This window comes from Falco punctatus (genome assembly GCF_963210335.1).
Source record: "Falco punctatus genome assembly, chromosome: 13".
NCBI classification, from domain to species: domain Eukaryota; kingdom Metazoa; phylum Chordata; class Aves; order Falconiformes; family Falconidae; genus Falco; species Falco punctatus.
This window is the reverse complement of record NC_137593.1, coordinates 21,839,732-21,858,965: the sequence shown is the minus strand read 5'-3', so window position 1 is coordinate 21,858,965 and position 19,234 is coordinate 21,839,732. Positions and strand designations below refer to the sequence as shown.

General features: G+C 41.1%; 1 protein-coding gene across 9 annotated transcripts in view; it reads left to right on the top strand.

Annotated features, from left to right (window-relative positions):
* PXYLP1 (2-phosphoxylose phosphatase 1) overlaps positions 1-19,234 on the top strand; it is a 64,419-nt gene that overhangs the window by 20,083 nt on the left and 25,102 nt on the right. For 6 of the 9 annotated variants that reach the window (XM_080410332.1, XM_080410329.1, XM_080410330.1 and 3 more), the window contains one exon: positions 2,743-2,874. The exons of 1 other annotated variant lie outside the window; for it this stretch is intronic. In XM_080410332.1, the coding sequence (XP_080266458.1) occupies positions 2,796-2,874 (79 nt within the window). In that variant the 5' untranslated portion in view covers positions 2,743-2,795. Of the gene's footprint in view, positions 1-2,742; positions 2,875-4,242; positions 6,596-6,989; positions 7,088-19,234 lie in introns of those variants that run through there. 2 more of the 9 variants (XM_080410326.1, XM_080410325.1) reach the window with 2 other exon arrangements.

Genomic DNA, 19,234 nt, shown 5'->3' with positions numbered 1-19,234 from the left:
GGTGGTAGTACATTCTGGAGACCCCGTATGCATTTTGTGGTGTGTTGTTTTTTTTTTTGTTCCGTCTGCATGTAAAAATAGCTTTGCGGGGAGATAAGGTTGGTTAGCTTTTTATCCACACTTCCCCTGGCTCAATTTTATCTTTTTCAGCTTACAAGTGCTCACTTCAGTGAGTGCTTACAATGCTTATTGTACTGCCTTCACTTAATACGTGCTGGCTAAGTGCTGTTTTTCCCTGGGAGAACCTTGTGTGCCAGCGCTGAGGAGCAGAGGCTTCAGTGCTTGGTCTTACGTACGTTCACCTGATTCCCAGCAGTTTGGCATCAAGTCGGAGCTGATGACAAACTATCAACAGGCTTTTCTTTAACAGCTGCTCCACGGGAGCTGTTCCTATTCCTCGAAACTTCTAACACAGCAACTCTGAATTTGTTAACAGGCCAAAGTATATTTAAAAGAAAAATATTTCCACCTGGTTTAGAATTTCTTGAGTGTTGCATTTAAAACTGAATGTTTTAAAGCTTCTGATCTTGCAAATAGGGCTGGAAGCCGATTTAAGTTTTTTCTTTAAAGTGTTTTGCTAATATGAGGTGTGTATGATCTCTCTTTTTCCAGTCTTGTAAATTTTCCTTTTCTGTGGCAACTTTTTTTTAATGCAACAAAAGTATTAATGAATGTAGACTGTGCACAAGACCTCTTGTTCCTGAGAGCTTTTTAATAGATTTTACCTTCTCCTCCCTGCTAAGTCTAACTTTGCTTTTTCCTGTGGTTCCCCTTCTGTTCTGCCATCTGTTTGTTTTAACTGCTTTATTCTCTCCTGGTGTTTTATATACATTAATCCTTATACCTTCTCCCCTTTGCAGCTTTGTTTAATTTCAGTTTAGTTTCAGCATACTTTCACGAAGATGTTCCAGGATGAGCTATGATTTTGTGAAACTGAGACTGTTAAAATAGTTCCTTCTCTCTCTCTCTCTCTCTCTTTTTAAAACTTTATGACTGCTTGCACATGCCATTTATGGTGCTGTTGGCATTTTGGAAAAATACTGTAATAGCTCTGGTTTCTTGCTTCCCAGAATCTCTAGTTCTTTCCATTTTTCCACAAATTCCAAAAGTTGTAAAGGTAGTTCTCCAAGTAAAATGAAATGGAACGACCTCAATCCTGCAAAATGGCCATGCATAATACTTTTCACTTACGGCAAGTCCCACTGCCTTTATTTCTGGACGATCACCACTTATGCTCTGGGTCCCATTGCTTCTTAATATACAAGTCACCTGGGGACAACTTGTAGATCCCAGAACTTTTCTTAAGACTAACCACAATAGGTAAAATAAGCTCAGTGATTCATGAGACATTTTCAAATACCAATGAGAAAATTAATGGCTGGGAAAAAAATCTGAATTTTGAGATTGTGCTTTTACATGGTTTATCAGTGGTCAGAGACAGAGGTTAAAATCTTGCTAAGATAATTTTTGATAAACTAACAAAGAAGAGTTTTGATAAGCAAGTATGTATTTATTACATGTATATGTAAGCCTTTCATTCTCAAAAGCAGGAAAGAAGCCTGAGGGATCTCTTTCTGTAAGCAAATAAGTGCTGGGGCAAAAAGAAACAGTGGTAGGGAAAAAAAGTTATTTTCTGTCAAAATGTTTGAATGTGCTGGCATAAACAGAGCTCAGTTCAAAGGATCTGGGAATCTCAGATTTCTTTCAAGACTAACTAATTTCCTGCAATGTGCTGTCAGTGCTAGGAAAAGGCATCTTTTGCACCCAAGAGCAGCTGGTTGTTTAAAAAAAAACAAATAGTAGTGTGTAGTGGTAAAGAACACACATACACTCACCTCCCCCCCCCCCCCCCCCCCCCCATTATATAGGGCCACTTTCCAATGGAGAAAGGACATCTGTAAAAACAGGGCACTCAGCAAATTCTGTGCACTTCGGGATGTCATTTTGCAAGGAAAAGTGTGTTTTCTCCTAACGGTGCTTGCTTCTTGTTTGGGTATTTTCAGGAGAGCGCTGGGGTTTTTTTATCCTTTTTTAACTTTTGTAATGAGATTTGAGTTCTGAAGTTTTATTAAATACTCTTGATTTGAAATGTATTATCCTGATTCTTCTCAAAACAGTTGTTTAAAAATAATTACACAGAATTATTCCAGGTGTTAATCCTAAATCAATATACTTTTCCATTTTCTCTGTAGTGGTATTGGTAGTTTTTCTTACTCTTTATTCTCTTGAGTAAGAATTACGAACTTCATGTCAGTAAAAGAGCTCCCAGTTAGAGAAACTATTTTTTAACTTATATTTAAAAGCGTGTGTGTGTGTACCTTTTTAACATGTTATGGGATTATTTTGTTTCTGGGGATGATTTACCACATTGCTCCTGAGAGCCCTTAAGTAATAATATTCTTGTGATTTGTTTTGCATAGGGGCAAGAGACTTTTGTTAAAGAACTACTGACAATGTTGTGACATAAGCATTTAACCCTGTGTCATCAGGAGAAAATGTTATGGGAAATGGTGATATTTTTTTTTTTTTAATTTACTTGACAGTTCTATCTTGTGGAAATATAGTTATTCTCGTAACTGGGGTGAAGATAACTTATTGATACTGTTGTTGCCAATTTGAATTGCCTCATGTGCTTTCCTTTAAGAAATAACTTGACACTGTCAGAAGGGTATTTGAATTTTCTTTGCTGTAGCTGATGCTTCCACAGCTGAAATACATATGCCAATGTTTTGTTGTTTGCAGGAACCGTTGATATATGAAGATGAAACCATGAAGAGAAAGCAGAACGAATAATAATGCTTTTCCGAAATCGTTTTCTGTTCTTGCTGGCTTTGGCAGCCTTACTAGCCTTTTTGAGCCTCAGTCTACAATTCTGTAAGTGTCCTTCCCTATTGTTTTATATATATAGTAGTCTATAGGTGTGTGGACTGTGCGTACATATTGTTTAAACATTCTTTCTGGATTTAAATATTTGTTGGATTTGTTTTTTGTTTTTTTTTCTTCCTCAAAAAGTAGGAAAATGAATGTAAGAACAATAGTTGAGTGTGCCATATAGGGATCTATACAATCTAGACACTTTTCAAATCAGGTTATCTCAGAAAAAAAAATCTTGATTTTGTAGTGCAATTAAGTAATTGAATGTGATTGAATCCTTCCATGAGAGTAGCCAAAACACACTTGGTATGGGTAAAAGCTGCTGCAATTCCTATTTTACATTGCATCAGACCAGCTGGGATTGAGAAAACTGCTGTGAGGGTTGAGTGTTGGAACTTCTTATTTATACCCTCACTTTAGGAAACTGTGAACAGTTGAATTGGCTCATCACAAGTGGCCGGTTTGCTTAAGAAAAGATAAATTATTTTGTACTTCAGATCAAGTAATTGCAGGTCAGTCCAGAGGGCCCTCACTTAGTGATGACTAAGCAGGAAGGTGATGCTGAATGCAACGAGCATTGTGCCACATGACTGCTTATCACCTAGCTCAGGAATGGTAATGTTTGCTAGGTAAAGAGATGTTTTGTGTAAATCTAATACATACTAATACACACCGATGGAATTAATTGCTCTTAGAAGGCAAGGAAAAATGCATATCCATAATGCATATCCATAGTATAGGATAACATTCTGTGTTGTTCTTGTCTTGCATCATGTTTTAATGTAAGAGTGTGGTCCCTCTCATCTGTTTTTGCATAGTGTTAAAAAAATCCCCAAGCCAGAGGATTTAGAATATGTCTTTTGCATATGATGGACAACAACAACAACAACAAAAAAAAAGAGGGGAGTGAAGCGGAAAGAAACTTTGTGGTTTTATGTTATTGTTTTGTGTGTGTTTGAACTCATTGTGTAATACTGGGACCTGTGGCTCTGAACTGCTTTCCCAGCCTGCTGTGGGTACATGCCAGTGGGTCTGATTGCAGCTGGTTTTGCCCTTTAGGCAAAGAACCCGTTAGGCTCTTTGTGGCTCTGCCCTTGATGTTATAGGGTTGGTTGTGGATTGTCTATAGGGTGAAGGTTGTAGAGGAACTTCAGCTGAAATACGAAACTGAGTTGTTAAAAAAAATGAGCTTTATTTGGAGATGAGGAGGTAGGCATATAGGAGTAAGTCGCATTTCATCAAAAGAGGAAGTATTTTCCACTTAATTAAGAGATAACATTTGTGCAAGAGGAATTCCAGGAGATAAAGATATTTGAGGGGTGCTTTAAAAAGCACTTAAGCTACAGCAAGCAGCCATCGTGATGCTTAGTGCCAATACCAAAATGCATATAGATATTTTTACATAATATGAACTGCAATACAGTGTAGCACAAACCAAGTAGTTCAAGACATACAGGTAGCCCGATATTTTAATTTCTACCAGCCTCAGCTTGTAGAGCAATTAGTTCAAAACTTGGAAGACCATCTCCAAGACAGAGACAAAACTCTCTTCTTCTGTCATCGTATAAAACAATTATGGAAACCAGCTGGAGTCTGGAGAATTTAAAAACTGAAGTCTTAAAGCCAAAACCAATTTTTACTCTCCAACTGCAAAACAATCCACCACCTGCGAAATTATATTAGCATCTACAAGTGCTTGATGAGCTGCTTTCAAATTAAACTAGCTGTAAATTTTTAGTCTTCTCCAAATTATAGTTCCTGACTAGTTTAACATTAAATAAGAAAACATTTGATTCTGAACTTGAGCTTTTAATGCAATGGGCATGCAAATATTTAAGGGAATACTTGCAATGTGATGTTAATGGAAGCGTAGTTTTAGTACTGTCTTAGAGCAGAGTGTTTAGTCAATGTCCATGATAATATAAATACATAAAAAAGCTGTTTTGGTAAAAGTGGGCCAAGGACTAGCACATGGTGACCCACAAGCTGACTCAATAAGGCATTAACCCCCGCCTTCTGAAATTTCAGAACACCTTTCAGAAAACATCTGTCAGCCTCTCTGATACTGCATGATACAGAGCACTTTACTGCAATAGAGCATTGAAGGACAGAAAATTTGAGTGTCCAGCTCCATGGGACATAGACATTACGTACTTAGCAGATCTGTATTTACAGTTTGTTTCCTATTGCCATGTTGAAGGTCCTTCCTTGCAGTGAATCTGTTCCTCTTAACACGTGACAGTTCAGAGGCATGCACCCCTTGCAATTTGATTTTCACTGTTGCACTGTAGTCTTGTTTTATGTATAAAGCTTTTTCCTGAGAGCAGGATGCTGCTTTTCTTTTTCTTCAGACTGTAAAATTTGGTTTCCAAATTTTGATCCCTTCTGATATGCCTGGAGAAAAAAGTTTGGTTATGCTGCTTTACAATAATGAAATACTGTCCTGAGTTTTGGGCCCCTCACTACAAGAAAGATGCTGAGGTGCTGGAGTGTGTCTGGAGATGGGCAATGGAGCTGGTGGAGGGTCTGGAGAACAAGTGTCGTGAGGAACATCTGAGGGAACTGGGGCTGCTTATCCTGGAGAAAAGGATGCTCGGGGGAGGACCTTATTGCTCTCTGCAGCTCCCTGACAGGAGACTGTAGGCATGGGGGGCTCAGTCTCTTCTCCCAAGTAACAAGTGATGGGACAAGAGGAAATGGCCTTAGGTTGCAGCGGGGCAGGTTTTAGATTGGATATTGGGAAAAATTTCTTCACCAAGAGCATTGTTGAGCTTTGGTTGGGGTTGGAGCAGGCCGCCCAGGGAAGCGGTGCAGTCACCATGCCTGGAGGTGTTTAAAAGACGTGTAGACACGGTGCTTAGGGACAGGGTTTAGTGGTGGGCTTGGCAGTGCTGGGGTAACGGTTGGACTTGATGGTCTTCAAGGTCTTTTCCAACTTAAATGATTCTATGATTCTATAATACCTATCAGATCATGGAATGATAATGAGAGTTTATACATTTAGACTTGGGCAAAACGCCCAAGCCACTGATGTTTGTTTTTGGTTTGGTTTTGTTTTCTGTTCTGTTTTGTTGGAAAGGGGTTACCTCCTGAAGCATTTGGAATAAAGTGGGTGTTTTACGCTGTTGTGAGATTGTGATTCCCAGTTAGCAAGCAGTGCACAGCTTTGTGGAGGAGGGCTAGTAATTCTAAACTGCTTTTCTGAGCAGTGAATGTTGAAAATGTCTCTTCCTTTCTGTGCTAAATTTGTTTAGAAAAGTGAAACTGTAACATTAAATGCATAATTATCCATATGTATAATGGTACGTATCTTCCTTTTTTTAACGCCTGTTTGAGGGCAGAGCATCACTCCTGTAAATGCCTGATATTTAATCCCCGCTTGTCCAATGGAACTGTGGTGATTTGAAGCCAGACGTGTGAGCTGTAGCTGACTCTGAGGCAAAGGGAGTAGTGAAGGCCAAGTTCAGCTGGTTTTCCATAGGCTCTGACTCAGTATTACAAACAGCCCACACTGGGGTGGCTGACCAGATCAGTCTGTCCCAGGCTTGAGCTGTGAGGTTTCAGGAATTGCTTGCAGCAGTTTGCTGCTTAGTCAGGCAGAAATCGATGCTGGTTTACTTTAACAGACTGTGCTGTGAAGAGTCTGGAACTGCTTTATGAGCAGTGATTGCTGCAGCCACGGCGAAGTGGAGGTGGTGGGTGTCGTGTCAGCAGTCCTAATGTAAGTCTGTCCTTCCATTAAGACAAACTGCCAAGGCAGTTGTTTCAGAGCTAGCAGTTGTCACATCGTGGGTTTAGACATAAGGAGAGAAATGCTGTGGGAAACCACCACTGTTGAACTTCAGAGTCTTCGGTGTTGGTAGGCTGGGGATGGACTCAGGATCGACAGAAAACTGTGTCCTGTTTTGATGTTTGTTCTTGGTCCCTTTCTCTTCTGTTGTGGTTCATGAGTTCCAGTCTGCTTTTCTGTGTTGTTTTCTGCCCCAAGGCTGGTGCTTTACATGGATACTAGCACTCTTTAACTTACAGGGTAAATCATTGAGAAAGTTTCCCCCCCAGTCTCTCTTTGACAGCAAATAACAGCTCCGAATGCTAAAAATATTCTGTCCCACCAGCAGTTGCAGTGGACGGACGTGGACCAGTTGGCAAGGATCGCTTATACCAGAGCAGAAGCTACCCTCTGCCTTGCATTTGCAGTGCCACGGTACCAGAGGTGCAGGAGGCAGCTCTGTGGAGCAGTCGGTTCACATTTTGTCAAACATTGTGTGCTGGACTGGCTTTCTGGATCAAATGCCAGCTGAATCTTCTTCATTTCCTTATCCTGAGAAGAGGGAGACATAAGCAGACTGCATTTTGCCAAACAGTTGGAGAAAGGACTTTTTTTTTTTTAAACTGTAATAGTCATTCTTCAAAGATGATGCAGTTGCTGTGGATCCCATATGATACTTTCCTTCCTGCTGCTTTCCTTCCTACCTCCTGTCACATAGGTTTTGGGCAATGGGGGACTCGACCAGTTCTGCTCTTTGTGCCCTTGCACAGGGGCAGGGGGCACGGGGTCTGAGCGTGGTCTTTTCGTACGCTGCTTCCCACTGCCAGGCTTGTCCGCCTGAGGTCCTAGCTGGCTCCCTGGGTATTTCACTTGGAGCAGTAGGGTAAGGGAACATTCTTCAGGAAGTCCTACTGTTTTCAAGCTGTGGGCATTTATTTACATAAATAATGCCTCACATTTTATTTCTGAACATATCTGGTGGATGGCAGGAGAATGAGACTTGAAACAAGTTTGAAAACTTTTTGGAATATCTCAAAACATATTCATAGTTTTGCCAGGGTTCTTTACCTTTTCTAGTAGGCACATAGAACACTTCTTATAAAAAGTTTAAGCTAGATGAAAACATACAAGTCTTAAAGGTTTTAGGCATCCTTTATATAATTGTGTGGCCTGGACTTTGAAGCAAAAAACTGGGAGCTGGGTGTGTTCTCGAATTCAGTTTGGCTATTAATTAATTGTACAGTATGAAACATGGACTGGATCAGCAACAGAGGGAAGCTTTCTTTGAGTGGCAAATGCCCCTGAATTTCGTAAGTTTTAATTTTCAAATAGTATAGAAAAATGACAGTGTAAAAAGCTAAAACTCCTAAACTTTTCCACTGCTTGCTGAAAGCATGCTGTGATGTCTCCATTGGATAATTTATAGCGGTGAGAGTTTTTGTTTGGGAAACCCATTGGGTAGGGCGACTGGTTGACTTCCAAACCAAATATGACTGGCAGCTTAAAGTTTTATTGGGGCTAGTCATTGTTTCCCTCTTGTTTTATGTTTGAGGTCAGATGGAAAGGAGTGGTGATGTATTTTCCTTATAGTATTTATCACTCCATACATGTTTTTATTTTTCCCCTCTTTGTTTATGTAAATGGTCATGGTTCTAAAACAATTTAAAACTTCAGTACTAGAGACAAAAGGGAGAACTTGTTTTAATAGACTTTTCAGTTAAACTGTTCTAAAATGGAAGTACATTGTTCTTCTTTTAAAGGACTTCAGAGTTTTGCTTTGTCAAAAAAAAATAATAATATGCAGAATGGAAAAATAACCTGCGCTAGATTGTGGGCTGTGTTTTTGTCTCTGTCGGTATTATCTGTAATGCTGTTGACAAACTGGGCAGTTTGCTTCTGTGCAGAGTGAATGCATGTTGAGGTACTTTTTTCTTTTTTGCCAGAGGAAAGGGTTGCAGTGGTTGAGGTCTTTCTTCTTCCTGTGTGCTGTATAAAATGCTCAGAGCGGTGCAGAGGGACTGTAAGTGCGGTGGTTGGGAGAGCCGCTGTAGTACAGATGGCGGATGGCAGTGCAGCTGGATTCAAGTGTGGTGTAAGGGATGTGTCAGATTCCAGCTGTGGCCCTGCAGCCTCACACTGAGGGAAAAAGGCATAATTCAGGACCCGGTCAATGTTAATTACATTGGTTAGCCCATAGGTCAGCTCAGGAGCAGGAGGTTGCAAGTATGCCTGAAGAGCTGCTTTCTTTTTTCCTTGGAAGACTGGTGTAGTGCATGAGAACTCAGTCCTCGGGCAAGCACAGACCTTCCAAGCTATTAGAACAGCTGTGACTGACAGTGTGGAAGCCTGAGGGTGGGTCCTTTTAGGATGTTTCAACTATTTATCTTTGAATTACCTTGAATAAACCAAACCGAAAGGAAATGTAAAAGCTAGCTGTTAAGGTGACATATGTAATCACTGTAAAGTTTACTTGGCAGTGACTGTGGATTTTAATTTTTTAATTGAATGCGTTTTGGTTTCTGCCACTACTTTTTAGGATGTCATCTGCAGCCCTGGCAGGGTGCTGGTTCCTGTGTGAAGTGTGGGGAGTTTTTTTTTCTTTTAAATACTTTCTCTGCCTTGATGGCTCGGGCTTGGGTGTTTGGTGTTTCAGCATGTCTGGAGATGACATTTTACTTTTCGAGTAATAATTTCCCTCTGCTATCTGTCATCTGGTTTTGCACTGGAGGTTTTGGGTTTATAGATGAGTCATAGGAAACAGAAATCAGGATTCTCCACAAGGCATAGCAGTAGAGTTTTATTTTATCGACTTGAGTGCTGCGGGCTGCTCTTATTTTATGAGGACTCTGTGGGCACCGTATGCAGCCCCCCTGGGTGTTGCCTTTAGGAGGGAATTGCTGTGTTGCTGCACAGGTCCTTTTGGAAGCCTGTTTATTTTTAAATTCCAGCCCCCCTGGTGTGGTTGCTGCTGTTTGCACCCCTGCTTGGTGGCCCAGCACAGCTGTACAAGAGCAACGCTGAGGCGTTTGGGGCTTTGCTCCATATCCTCCCAGCTGTTTGCTTGAGCTACTGCTGCAGGAGAAGCTGCGGGACAGTGGGTGCTGGGGGGGTCTGGGGGTCTGGATCTGGGGTCCCGGGGAGCGTGAGCCTGTGCTGGACGCTCAGCCGGGGCTTGCAGGTGGGAACAGAGGTGGAAGCCGAGGGGGTGTTGCATCCCTGTTCAGCCTTGCCATTTGCAAAGCAGGATGGGCTTCCTCAACGTGGGATGCTGTGGCTGTGGCACTGCAGAGCTGCCACCACCTCCTGATCTTCACCCCGACCCAGAATGGGGGTGTGAGCTGCACCCACAGCCCCTTGCCCAGAGACTGCCTGTGGGGCACTGGGAGGAGCTGGGATATGCGAAGTCTGTGGAAAAAGAGTAGGTGAGCAGGGTTTTTCCAGAACTTAATTTCTGAAGGAGAAGTGGGGAGAAACCCCCAGGGTATTAAATAAAAAGGGAATTTAAGCTTCTGGCTGTTTCTGGACAGAATACATATCATCTCTCTCAGGTGAATTCTGTACCATCTCTTTAACAGTTCTTTGCCAACAAACAGTAACTCCTCATGGTTTGGATTTTAAGAATATCGTTTCTTCAGTGAAAGAAAAAAAATATTAAACTATTGCATTTTGCTTGATTTATACAACTAACTACATTTGAAAAGCCACAACTGTAGAATTTTTGGTGCAGAGAACTTGTTTTTGTCATGTGTTACCAGCATAGGAGATTAAAAGCAGACCAGATATCTCCCTTCCTGAATTTTGCCTTCAAGCTCACAAGCATGGCAGATTTTCCACTAGTGAGAAGTCTCTCTGGGTTTTGTGAAAGTACTAATTTAATCTGAATTTAAGATTAAAGGGAAAAACAACCCACAAATAATACATCCAAGGCTGTGTACATTTGAGTAGTGAATGAAGAAAAGTAATGGTAAATATACAGATTTTTGTTAAAGATGCTTGCTCTGTTGTAACTGGAGATTTAAATATATTTTTTTTTATTATTCTTGAAACTGGTAGTGCAATGTACCAGTCCAGAAATTAAGCCTTGAAGGGGGACACATGAAGAATACTTGAGAACTATATTATGGGACATTCTTATTTTCTCCCACAAAAATAGAGCAATCTTTTTAAAATATTTGCTTTAAATGTAGGTCAGGTTAAGTTGCTTCGGACAGGATTTGACCAGTAGAAGTTACTTGACAGGCTACTGAACTTCATAAATTGCCTTTAAATATGCAATTCGGCTTCATCCATAATGGTTAGGTGAACTGCATTTAAGCAGAGATTAATATGAGCTGTTAAAACACATGGTTGAAGGCTACTGTAAAAAAAGCCCAATACTTCAGAAAAACTAACAGCGAGTTATTAGTTAGGTGTCTGCAAATCCTTACCACAGTATTGAGTTAAATCTTAGAGGGAATGAAGCAAGACTGGGACATAATAAGCATTTTAACATAATTTCTCTCAAAATCCATCACACATCTTGGTCCTCAAACCTGCAAGGAAGTTTGAAAGTGTTGAAGTTTGTGCTCCAGTCCTTTAATAATAACAGTGATACATGCTGCAATTATTTTAAACTTATGAAAAGGTCATCGACTTGTTATAGGGGCAGTCTTGTAGGTACGTACCTGTCCTTAATTGTTTGAGTTTTGAATGGATAGTAAACAACAAAGGAAAATGCATAGTCCTAGTAGGAGAAAATGTTATGCTTACAGTTATTAATATTTCTCTCAGTCTTTACCGAGACCAATGCATTGATTTTAATTCCCGCTCTGTATATTTAACCTGGGAGTGAGCTCAGTTTTGTTGCTAATGGTTGATACCTTTGGCATACCTGTGCTGTAGTTAAATCCTTCCTGTTCCTGCTTCCAGCCACACTGGACTCTTGCACTGATTGCAGATATCGATACAAATAGGTTCCACCGAAAGATGACTTGTATGTTATATGTAGTTGTATGTTATTTAAGTGAATTTGACCTACCTTTCTTTCAAGGAGGTGGGTAATACCTCTGTCATTCTACTTATTATGGAGTTGTGCTGTCTTGAGATACATGGGTTTATCACCAGAATGGGGTTGTAAAAGTAAACGAGGGTGAAATATGAAATGAGGAAGGATATAAATTGTGTTCATTGTGACTGTGAGAGAGACCTGTTGGTTTCTTCTGTGAAGGTGTGAGTCAGGCCTTTGCTTCTCCTAAAGCTCCTCTTCAGGCCGTGGCCCTCTTGTGTCTTGTTCTTGTGGAGGCCCATAAGGTGGAATTATCTCTAGACCAGGTGGTTCCTCGAGGAGTGGGTTATTCCTTAGTGACCTGCACTGCTCAGGTTCTTGCAAATCAATGATGTGCTGGTGTAACTGCCAGGAGCTCCAGTGCCGTTGAACCCTTGCAGCCATGTGCGCGGCCAGTTTCCTTGCATGAAGGTCTGTGGGCGTGTGATAGACTTTTGGGGGAGCTGATAGAAGATGATGGCACAGTGTTTTCTTCTGGTGACTCACAGGGGGTTTTTTATAGTTTTTTTCCTACCTCTTCAGATACTGCGTTCATCTGACAGTCCTGTGAGTTTGTTTATGTTGTGTTATTCTATTACAAATTCAATAGGGTTTTTTTTTTTGGAACCGTTGCTTGGGACTGTCTGGCATTGCACTTGCAGAGAATTTGAGATATACTGCATAGAATAAGTAGCCCAGATTTTCTGTAGAGCTTTAAAAGAGTGCTGCTTTTTTTTTTTTTTTTTTTTTTTTTCATAGGGAGTATGCCTTTTGATCCTGTTCCACTTTTTCTCCCTCCTTTTTGTCCTTCTGTGAGCCAGTAGTTGCTTGCCTCTTTATGTCAATTGAGTATCTTGTACTTCAGCGTGTATCAGCTTGGTGATGGCCAATTTCAGCTTGTCATTAAGGACAGTGAAGAAATTTGGACTTCTATTTATTTTTTTCTTTTAAGAGTTGCTTAGTCATACCCAAGCTTTAGTCTGTCTACTATCATTCTAAGCTGTAGATGGTTTTAACCAACGTGTGTGACTTTCAAACCATTTATAATTGACTGAACAATGCCTTGAGCAACCTGATTTGAGTTAGACCTGCTTTGAGGCTGGGCTGGAGCAGATGACCTGCAGAGGTCCCTTCCAAGCCTAAATGATTATTTTATTGTGTGGCAGAAGATCAGGTGTCTTCTTTTTATTATTAATATTATTAGCAAATTCTTTTTTTGTTTTTTGGTATTTCAGGAGTGTTACTCTTAACAGCTCAACAGGACCTCGTTAATCCAGTTCTCTGCTGTTCCTTTTTCATAGCTCTGTCATGCTGAGTCAGGCTGCCTTACAGGTAGCTGCAGATGTGTTTTGGATTGGCATGCCTGTCTTTTAAAGCTCAAAAAACTTATTCTTAGGATTTTTCCACAGGTTAGTTGTATATGGACCCGAACCCTATTTTAACACTTCTAACATTGCTTTTTAAACCCTGAAATTCACCTTATTTTGTTTGTTGAAATGGTAAAGAGGGTTAGTTTTGTTTCTAACATGCAGCTGTTACGTTCTTCAGAAATGTTGAATTTGGTTTGGTGATCGAGGGTTAGTTGCAGCAGGTGGAGTCTGCACAACGTAAGCCCTCGGTTCTCCCAGGAATACAGCCCCCCTGCGTGGGGTTCACATTCTAGCTCATGCTTGGGATTTTTGGGGTGACAAGTTGCAGCACTGCGGTGGCAGCTGTGCGGATCCAGCCCTCGCAGCTGCCAGGGAGACGTGCTCTGGGGAGCTTTGGGCTCTGCTGGCCTGTGGGCGAGGGCAGGGATTGCCTGGGTCTGACTTTGTGGCTCCCTTTGGTTCTCCCTGCCAAGCTGTCCAGGTCCAGCTGGCTGGGCAGTGGGAAGTGCTTCTCATCCCTGAAGGTTTTTTCTTTCCCATGTGCAATTTCTCAGCTGCTCCTTTCCTTGCTGTGGGCTGCCTTCCTTTGGTTTTTTTCATGTTTTGTTACAGAGATGATGGCATCAAAACAAAACCTGGGTGTCTTAAACTAAGAAGAAGGTACAGCCAGCCTTGTCACCCTGCTTTGTTTTAGTACAAGCCCTTTGTTAATCCTTTGCTGACTACTCTGATGTCAGACCTGTTTTCTGAGAATTCGCTATCAATTCATGCTGTATGAGCTTTATCCCTCTTTTATCGGGGCTTTTAGGACAATGCTATCTGTTAATTGCAGATGGATTCCTCCTATGTTAATTGTTGCCCTTTGTTTGAGATTTGTGTTCTGCATCTGCATCAGAGGAGTGTTCTGACCCAAATCTGCCTCCTCTCCTGCTTCAGACTGCAGACGCAGTCTCAACTGGAGAGTGCCAGGAAAACCATCTTAACGTCAGTGGGTACAATGCAGTCCTGTTCCCCCTGTTTATAGGCCATGTGCAGTCTTCAGAAAAGCAGGAATGACTACTTAAACTTTAGATTTGATGATAGGGTTGTTCTTTTGCACGGTGCTTTGTGCCTGCCTTAATCACCACTGTGCTGCTGCAAATTTGGGTGGAAGACCATAGGTTTTATGGATGTGCTAGTTCTCCTGTATGTATTTATTTCTGAAATACCTAATATTCTTTGAATAGTTATTGTTCATGTTTCTTCCTAGTCCTCTTAATTTTCCTCTTACAATTTATCTTCTGGGCAGTTTTTTTCTTTTATCTGTGCTTTTACTGGGCTTTTATGGCTGAAACGATACAGTGACTTGCTCAATCCAAAGTGTCTTGTCACTTCACTGTAAAGATTTCTGAAAAAAATTATTACGTGTTCTTGGGCTTGTGTATTTTCTGTGATCAATAAGGTTTCTTATGCTGTACTGATTTCAAAGATTTTAAAGCCTGCAAGCAATTTTTTATTGCTTTTTTAAAAATAAGGTTGATCTCTGTTCCAGAAGTTACTTCCCTTTTAGATTTTCAAAGCTCGCTCACTGAGGCAAAAGCAGTGCTTGCACATACTAAATGGTATTGTGGTTTATCTGTTAATGAGGTAGGGTCTAAGTACTTTTTATTTAAGAGACTGAGGCTTTTGTGGACTTACTGCAGTGAAATATGAAGTCTTCGGAAGCCCTTTATGATTTTTGTGAGATGGTTGGATTAAAAGAGCTGGAATCCCAAGGTATGTGGTGTAATTTTGGGTTTACTAACTGCATATAAATACTGAAATCAAGAAATAAGACTCGCCTTCTTCCTCGAAGATGGTTTAAGGCAAGTGACCTAAAGATATAAATAATTCTCTGATCTAGAGAACACTGTTCTGCATTTCTGAGATTAATGACTACGTCTGTCATTACAGGCTTCCCCAGCACAAAAATCTGTCAGGCTGTACTGTATTAAATAAGTTGTTGTGGGGTTTGCTGCTAGCAAATCCGTGGCAGCTTTCTGTGCCCTGGTGTTGACAAGGACAAACAAGCGAGCTGGCTTGGCTTGGGTAAGCAGTGGCATATGGTGTTGAGATCACTTCCCCGAGCAGGTCAGTTTGTGGACAGAAAACAGTTGGGATTAGATGTGAAACAGAAAGGTGCTAATTCAATGCAGTAGTTAAAATATTGATTTGAATTTGTAAGGCTTTTTATCTTGGAAGGACACTGATGTAGAGAAGTGCCAGATGTCTGTGGATTGTATTTGGCTGATGGCATTAACATATTAAAGAGTTTGTGTCTTGCGCCTTTGCAGAGGCTACTGGTGAACTGTGGACACGGTGGGTTTTCCTGCCTTTTGGGTGGCAGCCCTTTGAGAGGAAGAGGGATTACTCTGTCAGGCCCAGGTGTGCAGACACAGATACTGCTGAGAAGTGCAGAAAGCGGCTTTGTTGGTGTTGAGAGGTGACAGAAAGATGATGTTACCAGTGAGCAGATGTACAGAATTTGTTGCAGCCCGAAAAGCTGCTGACTTGGTGTCATGACACCAGCGGGGCAACACTTGTAAAGGTCTAGTGGGCAGAGTGCGAAGGTGTGTGTTTAAGTTGTTTTGTTTCTTTAGTTTTACTTATGTATTTTGTGATTTCTGTTTCAATAGCCTGATGTTCTGGTACACACTCTAATAAAAGTTGACTTGAATCTAAAAAGCCATTCAGAGTATTTTGGGATGCTCTCTAAGGAGAGGCCTAAGGAGAAGAGGCAATGACATGCCCTTGAAGCTCTAGATGACTATATGCTCCTATCGTCCAGTCTTTTAAAGGGGGGGACACACCCGTTTTATCTAGGATGATAGAAGACAGTTGTGCACACTTGCTCTTTATATCCACTTGAGGAGCAAGAGCTTAGGAGCAGGAGTTAGTGAATTCGTTAAAGAATACGTGCAGGGGAGCACGAATGTTTCAGCAGCAGAGAGCCCGTGTCAAAGACTTGAAGTGTTAGCGACAGCTTGCTAGATAACAGAACAGGAGTGACTGTTGAACTATCTTGAACTCTACTATATGGAACATATTTTTGTATCATTCTCAGCTGCTGTAGATGAAAACATCACTGAAGCCAGAGGATTTGCAGTCCACGTTCCTGAGAAAATACTTTTTGCTGTGTTTTCTTCTGCTGTGTTGAACACTCGGTGTAGCCAGCCTCTATGTTTGTGTTTGGTTCACATGTGAAATCTGCCAAGCGCCTTTCTTTCAGTCATGATGTGATCACTGCTGTACAGCTTCCCACTCTAGTATTTATCACATCCAAAAAATATACAGGATAAAAAGAAATTAACAAAGGTCACCACCCACAGGCAAACTGTGGCAGTGGCATTCAGTATATTGTGTCCTGCAGCTACCTTTTTATGTTGACCTTCATTTTGAGACAGTACTATGGAAATAGGAAGAGTTGCCAACAGTTCCTGAACGCAGCTGATAAAAGCTGTTTTGAAAATCTGTTCCAGGACAATTCAGCTGGATTAGTTCATTTACCAGTTGCTGAGTTCTGTAGGACTGAGCCTTAAAAAAAAAAAAAAAAAAAAAAAAGCCTGAGAAGCAGGACGGAGCCTTAAAATCTTACTGTAGTGCTCATGAATCTTGTTAGATAAGTAACAATGGCTGGATCTACTGTATTTTTTAAAAGCATGCTTTCAGGCCATAAAAAACCTCCTACTTAGTCTTTGTATACTTAAGCCTTGTTTGGTGGCCCTCAGGACACTGATTTGAGATAGTCAAAGCCATCTCGCAGACAGATGAGATGTGGCAGCTATTGCAGGTACGTCTATAGGAATGGCTTCATTTATAGCATTGCGGTGCAGTTGATGTAACACATCTCATTTGTGAATCCTGATGAGCCCGTGGGAGGCAAGGGATCAACATAACTGCTTCACCATAAGCAGTGGTGGGGCTTTTGGTTTTTTTTTTTTGTATCTTGTAAATGAGCTGGAGCACAAGTGATACCTGACTTAGTGTGTTCATAGAGCAGGAGATCTGTCTGCTTGTTTGGGTGCTTAGTAGGAACCTCCCCCATCCCTGTCAAATCGACTGGAGAGCCAGGCAGTAAGGTAATTAGTACGAAGCTGGCAACGGAAAGCTTTATTATGGCACTTTTTTTTTTTTTTTTTTAAAGAAAGGAGTGCATTTAATTGATGGAAATATACATCTTTTCCATGTTAAACAATGTAGTGTTTCAGTGTAGTAGGAAAACAGAATAATATACAGAGAGTAATTTTTCACTTTGGGAAGTGGAAAATAACTGTCTTCTCCAGAACTTGAAAAGGCTCGAATTTGCAGTCAGCATTGCTGTGTTATTGCTGTCAGGCTGAAAATCCTGGAAGCTATTTAAGCAGTGCCATATGCCCTTCTGAATTGTCAATTGAAAAACAATTGGGGAAGGGGGGGGGGGGAAAACCCTAATACTATAAAGCTCTTTTCAGAGCCACATCTGGACTCAATAAATGCAAGCGCCCATTGTATAATTTAACGTGTCTGATTAAATTTGGTCTCAAATACATAACACGACAAGGCCTGCCACGTTGTGCTTTGGTGCAAGAAAGATTTTTCTTAACATATTTGTTTTCCTTGTGTAAGTCAGATTGGGACCCTGTAAAAAAAATAAATCACAAAGCACGCAGCTAATACAGCTGGAAATAAGAAACGTGTTCTGTGGAACCCTGGCGCGAGCCGTTTAAAGCTGGTAGGGCTACCATGCATGGTGGTTGTGTGTAGTTGTTCTATTTCTTTTTGAACTGGAACACACAGCCAAGGTGATCTGGCCTTTGTGCCTGAGCCTGGTCAGCTGTGGGAGGCTGCCCGGGGCAATCACCCCAAGGTGAGGAAAAGCTTTACAGAAGTTCCCAACTTGTGATCCACAAAATAGGCAAATAGGCCTTGACCCACTCCTGGAAAGGGGTCGGGAATTTGGCTATTTCTGTCCAAGGCTGTGAGAAACAGCTAAGAAAAGCAGCCAGTTCATCGTAGATCTCAGTTGTCCGTAAGGGGATTTGCATCTCCAGTGGGAAACTTTAGGGATCTGAAAACCCAGAAGGCTGAAAACTCAGCTAACGTTAGACCAAATAATAAGCTTGTGGTTGCATTTCATGCAGTAAAATTATGTCAATGTTGATTGGTGAAGTTAGGATGCACTTACAAGTTGCAGCTGCAATCGTTCTGATTGTTCTGGGGGGAAAGAAGGGGCTGTGTTGTGAAAGCTCATACTGGGGAGTGCATGGAGAGAGTTCCATTCTGGTCAACTAAAATTTAGCTTATCTTGTATTTGAGCTTGTGCATGGCAGGAGACCATTGTGAAGTCTCTCTTTGCCCCCCCCCCCCCCCCCCCCGCCCCAGCCTAGTATAAGTTAGTTTTTCTTAAAAACACACACATTAAAAATCCAAACACTTTAGTCCTCATACTCATTCCCCTGCAATCAGATCTGACTTGCAGTAGATCAGCTGAGGTGCATCTGCAGCCTCCTAGCCTTCCGGAGTTTCCATTTTCTGCCAGTAAACCTGTGACATACAGGGTGGTTCTAAAAACTTATTTTTCCTACCTTTTAAACTGAGAAACAGGATTTTTATTTACTTTAATTAAAAGTGGCTCAGACTGCTAAGGAGAACATTGCCCTGTAGTACAGAAAAGTTACTGAAAAAAAGAAAAGAAAAAAATAAATCTTGAGGAACTAGAAAAAAAATTAATGGAAAATAGAAAACTTTAGGTAGCTTTTCTTTAGTCTTTTTTTTTTATTATTTATTCCGGTGGAAAGAACAGGTGATTTTCCTCGGGTTACAAATGAAAACGTAGCAGGCAAGCCAAAAAGAGCATTTGTTTTATTTTCAGTGAGCTGAATAATAGCAAGTTGCTATAGCTGCAGGTCTTGTTGCAATTTTTCCTCAATGATATTTTTGACAGTCTTTAATAGATAGCTGAAGTGCCTTTACTTTGAAGTATTTATTAACAGCAAATGTGGCTTGGGCTGGTGTTTTCTAGTGGTCAACTTGATGATGGTAACTTAATACTGATGTTGAGTAACATTGGCACAGTAAGGATGCGCTTGCTCCGGTGGGCAGCGTGGAGCTGTGCAAGCTGCTGTCTAGGTTTTCCCATTCCCAGGGTGCGTAGGGTGAAAAAACAATACCTGTTTCTGCTAAACCTTAATTCAAATTTCC